This window comes from Parambassis ranga, chromosome 19 (assembly GCF_900634625.1).
Source record: "Parambassis ranga chromosome 19, fParRan2.1, whole genome shotgun sequence".
Taxonomy (NCBI): Eukaryota; Metazoa; Chordata; class Actinopteri; family Ambassidae; genus Parambassis; species Parambassis ranga.
In genome coordinates, this window is record NC_041039.1 from 3,504,443 (window position 1) to 3,509,493 (window position 5,051).

At 44.6% G+C, this 5,051-nt stretch overlaps 1 protein-coding gene across 1 annotated transcript; it reads right to left on the bottom strand.

Annotated features, from left to right (window-relative positions):
- Positions 1 to 404: 404 nt before the first annotated feature.
- On the bottom strand, positions 405 to 4,022 carry cyp26a1 (cytochrome P450, family 26, subfamily A, polypeptide 1). The gene is made up of 7 exons (XM_028430198.1): positions 3,773 to 4,022; positions 3,252 to 3,476; positions 2,446 to 2,727; positions 2,129 to 2,278; positions 1,879 to 2,013; positions 1,270 to 1,416; positions 405 to 1,065 (listed from the first exon to the last, which is right to left on the bottom strand). The coding sequence occupies exons 1-7, from the start codon at positions 3,959 to 3,961 to the stop codon at positions 727 to 729; spliced, it is 1,467 nt and encodes a 488-aa protein (XP_028285999.1). The 5' UTR covers positions 3,962 to 4,022; the 3' UTR covers positions 405 to 726.
- Between the last annotated feature and the right edge of the window lie 1,029 nt (positions 4,023 to 5,051).

Genomic DNA, 5,051 nt, shown 5'->3' on the forward strand with positions numbered 1-5,051 from the left:
AGGACCACCCACTACACAGCTCAGTTTCAGCTATGAGCTACATCTTCACAGTTTCAGACAAAGCTGCTGCTCTGTACTAATCTACTTTTCACAAGGTTGGTTGTTGGCAACAGTGAACTTACTTAAAGGACTTAGCAGATGTAGAACTAGTACATACAATAAGATTGAATGGTGTGGACTCAGTAGTGTTGGGTACGTGACTTGCTAACATCTTGGAGCCAGATACTACAGGGTAGATTCTGTGATGTCCACATCCACACAATTTTAGTCGCACACAACACGGCACAGTCCAGCGTGTACTGGGCAATCATAAATGAAAAAATAAACATTTTTTTGCAAAATGTTTTTTTATTAAATAAAAGGTCATAGAATATAACATAAATCACTTAAATATGTTGGGGTAAGATACAAAAGTTATATAAACATCTCTACATTACATACATTATGTACATAATCCTATAGATACACCTCTGAGCTGATTAAAGTGTTCCATGTAAGTGTATATAGTGCCTCTCATTTCATTTGTTCATGTCATGAAAAATACCAAATCCAGTCAATTATAATATAAAATACATTCTTTAGGTAATCTACAATATTTACAGCCCATGCAACAACAAAAAAATACATTTACATAAACCCAGAGAAGAACATTGTGTTCAAATCAGTGTCCTAAGAACAAACAAAACCTTGTCAAATCTCACTCTCTTATCTCAGCAGCAAAACTCTTTAATTTTGAACATAGCTGGTGAACTTGGTTGGCAGGTTGTCCACAGGATAGACAGTCGGGCCTGTTTTCATAGTTGGCGGCCCATTTAAAAGAGTCCAGTGACACTTTGTGACCACCTCCAACAGGAAGATCTTCAACAAAACCTTGGCAAATTCCTTTCCCACGCACATCCTGGAGCCACCACCAAATGGGATGTACTGGAACCTGGAGGAGTCTGCAGACGGTTTAGTCATGAATCGCTCTGGCTGAAACTCTTCTTTGTTGGGAAAGATTTCCGCCACATCGTGGGTGTCACAGATACTGTAGATAACGTTCCAGCCTTTGGGAATCTGATAGCCCTGAGGTGGTGAGAAGAAACACTTGGTAAGTATGTTTTCAGTTTGCAAGGTGCAGCTTTTCTGTGCTTCAAAGAATGTTGGCAGATGTTCATGCTGCCTGTGTCAAACCAACATCTTCACACGTCTGAAAGATGCAGTCTACACGTATAGTGGTCTAATATTACATTGTATGATCCCATTTTTTTACTTGAGATATTTGCTTACATTGAGTTCAAAGGTCTTGAGGGCAACTCTGAAGCCTCCAGGGACAGGAGGGTTGATCCTCAGGGTCTCTTTGATGACACAGCCTGTGTATTTCAACTGCTCCAAGGTCTCAATGTTCAGATTCTGGAGGTCCAGCCCCTGCTCCTCCTAACAAAGAAAAAAAATGTTTTTATTTTTTCACTCTTACACTCATGAGCTGAACTCATCTTAGCATATTAGTTGCCCCATAATAACTGGCGCTACGAGACAATTTAAAACCGCACAACAGTGTGGCACAGAACAGGCTGTGTGAACGTGACTACAGACTCAGGGAAACCCAGTTGTGTTTACATTCACTAGCCTTACTGTGGATTATAAAGCAGCAAGCTCTGAGCTGGACATGGTATTGTTAATCCTTGTACTACCTCTTGTAACCAACTTTAGGTTACAAGAGGTGAATGAATGATTTTGAATTAGCACCCCCATGAGCTCACAGTCTTCCTTTGAAAATGACAATTACTCAAGGGTAAGGGTAGCTCAAATATCATTATGTAATGTTGACGTTAAACTATCAATAAACTGCCAGAACTGAATTTTATAGATGTATACGTATACAGTATATATAATAACCTTGTCCAGTAGTTCCTGCCTCATTCTGTCCACTACTTCTGGGTTGAGGCCCAGGAACATGACCAGAGAGGTGGCAGTGCTGGCTGTGGTCTCATGACCCCCAAACAGCAGCTCTGTGGCAGACTCCTTGATGGCCTGTAAAACACAAAAGTAGACATGTGGAATTATTTTAGGCCCCCTAAAGCTATCCTCATAATGACAGAAAACATAAGATGATGTGGTTTGATATTACATGTGACAGTTTGTGTACCTTCATGCTGAATGGCTCTCCCGTCTTCTTGCTGCTGTCTATGAGCTGCTGCAAGGCGTCTCTGTGTTTCACCTCCTTGCCCGACTCTTGCACCTTCTTCCTGATGTTCTCCTCTATCTTGGAGTGGATGAAGTTCCTGGCCTTCAGACCCTGCAAGACAGTGAGGACACAGCAGGAACAGCAGAGAGAGACAAGTAGAGGAATGAGGAAAAAGAGAACAAGGTAAAGAAAAGACATGTTAGAAGATTAGACTGACACCATGGCTTTATATTAAATACAGAAGCTTGATTTGTGTTTGTTGTGTTTGTGTTGCTTACTCTGTACAGTCCACTGAAAGGGACATCGATGGGCAGAGAGAAGAGATTCTTGATCATTTCCTCGAAAGCTTCCACCAGCTGCTGCTCATCTGTCTTGATCTGCTCTGGCTTGAAGCCCAGCAGAATCCTCATGGCTATGCGGAACATCAGACGCTTCATCTCTGGGTAGACCAGGACACAGGAATCCCTCGCCAGCCACTCCTTCACTGCAGTCCTCACTTCCTCCTGGATGACTGGGATATACAGCTCCAGAGCCTCCCTGGAAAAGGCCCGCATGATAGCCTGGAGTAGGACAGAAATGGTGGATTAGGGGCTTGTTTTTTTCCTTTCATTTGTTTTTGAAAAGATAGTGATATCAGATAGAATGGATTTGTTTAAAAGCCATTTATTATTATTATTATTAATATTATTATGTGATTTGACTTTGAACAAAAAGTATATTTATGTCAGACTATATCCAAAAATTGTAAGACGCATCTTCCTGATATTGTCATGGGAGCGCGCAGCTTTGGCATGTCCCTCTGGTACATTAATCCTTTTACCATTGCTGGGTTCAGAATTCGGGCGAGACTGTGCTGACGGACTGATCATGTCTTTAAATTTCTTCCAGCCTTCACGTGGCACAGCACCTGCGCTTATTAGTGTTTAGGGGGCGTTGCCTATACGCTGCTGGAGATTCATCAGTTACCTCACCTGAGCAGAGATGTTGAATTGTTTTCTCTAAATAGTAAATTAATTACACGAAGTATCAAAGATAAGAATTTAGTGACGCTCAGCAACGTTTCGACTAAAAACGACCAGCTTACCTTTTTCTTGGTTTTGTGTTGAGCTCCGTGGACGTTAGACAGTGTATCTGAGCCCAGGATGGTGCGCACAGAAGCGGGCCACTGCACGGACACGAGCCTGTGCTCTCCCAGCAGAATCTGCCTGACGTTATCCGCGCCAGTGACGCGCACCGTCGGGTTGCCGAAGAGGTGTGTGCGGTAGATGTAACCGTACTTCTGCCGCTTCATCCGCAGAAACTTCCTCCTCTGCAAACCGGACACAGAGCCCAGATAAACAGAGAAGCATGATTAATACACACAATGAATCAAAGTTGATATTGCTTAGAGGTTAAACCTACTCTGCGGTGAAGATTAGATCAGAGTATCAGCAACACGTTTCAGCAGCGGTATAACAGAATTAAACTAGAAGTGCAAATCTAATTAGAGGAGAGGAGGTTTAACCCTGCAGGTGTCGTGTCATATAATAACACAAGTTTTCTCATAATTTATGCGGCATCCTCATCGTGCATCAAGGGGTGTTCCCCTGTGAAAAGTCAGCATACCTGCAGGATGAGCTGCAGCGTCTCTCCAATGAAAGGTATGCCCATGGATCCGGGTGGCAGCGGGCTCGGGCAGCTCGGGTCTCTGCCCCGGATCATGTAAACCTCCCACAGCTTCACAGCCACCAGGAACAGCAGGATAGGGAGCACTATGGTGCAGAGGAAGGTGGCCAGCAGGGTGCTTAGAGCCATATTGCAGCCTCTTCAGTGTCTTGTAGCGTCTTGTTGGAGCGCTGGTATGAGATCAGGTGGAGCTCTGTCAGCTACTGAGACCCTGCGCTGCTCATCCAGCGCTTTTATAGGCTACCGGAGTGCGGGCAGCCTGTTACCTTCTCCTCCCTCAGATAAATTAGTTCACACAAAGTTCATCTTTAATTGTGGGTGTCGCTCGGCTCCGCCTCCGGCCTGTACTGGCTGCCTTGCTTCACCATTTGTTTCTAAGGGCCGCAATTTTAATCCCTACCTCCTGTTGCACGCAGACAATCCGCGCCGGATTTCACTGAGAAAAGGTGATGATTCCCTCCGAGACAATAGAAGTGCGTCCCAAGACGCCTTTGTTGGAAATAGGGCAGCTAGTTTACACACTCATTACCTTGGCTTAAGCCCCGCGTGTAGATTCAGTAATTATGCCTGCAGGGGCGGCCTGCATTCAGGAGCAAAAAGCTTTTAAGCAGCACATTTTAGGGGCTCTTAATCCCTCTCCGTGTGGGTCCCACACAGTGAAGGCGACTTTTTAATCTCATTTTCTCATTTATATTTTGTACCACATGCGATCGTCAGATTTATACACGTGGTTGTACCTATTCAGGCCACTTGACTTCATGATATATCAATAGAACAATGAGGCAGGATCTGACTATGAGAGATGAAATGATGATTAACACCTCGCTGCCCTCTGGTTGACTCTTTCACATTGAACCTCTTTCTAATCTAAAAGAAGACTTTAACCTGCTCTCTCTCTCTCTCTCTCTCTCTTGGTGTGTGTGCCAGCGCGTTATAAAAATGATATCAGTCTTCGCGGGTTCAAACTACGGTCAGCAGAGACAGGCGGAGGGACGCGCGTACCACGCACACACAGCAACACACGCGTGCGCGCACAAGGTTAAGCCCGGGCTACACTACATGCAAAGTAAACACCGGGTAGGGAGCGCTCATCAGCCGAGTCACCACATCCTCACTCTGCGTTTTTACGACCTGCAATAACGTGTGTGTGTGTGTGTGTGTGTGTGTGTGTGTGTGTGTGTGTGTGTGTGTGTGTGTGTGTGTGCGTCAGTCGGATAGA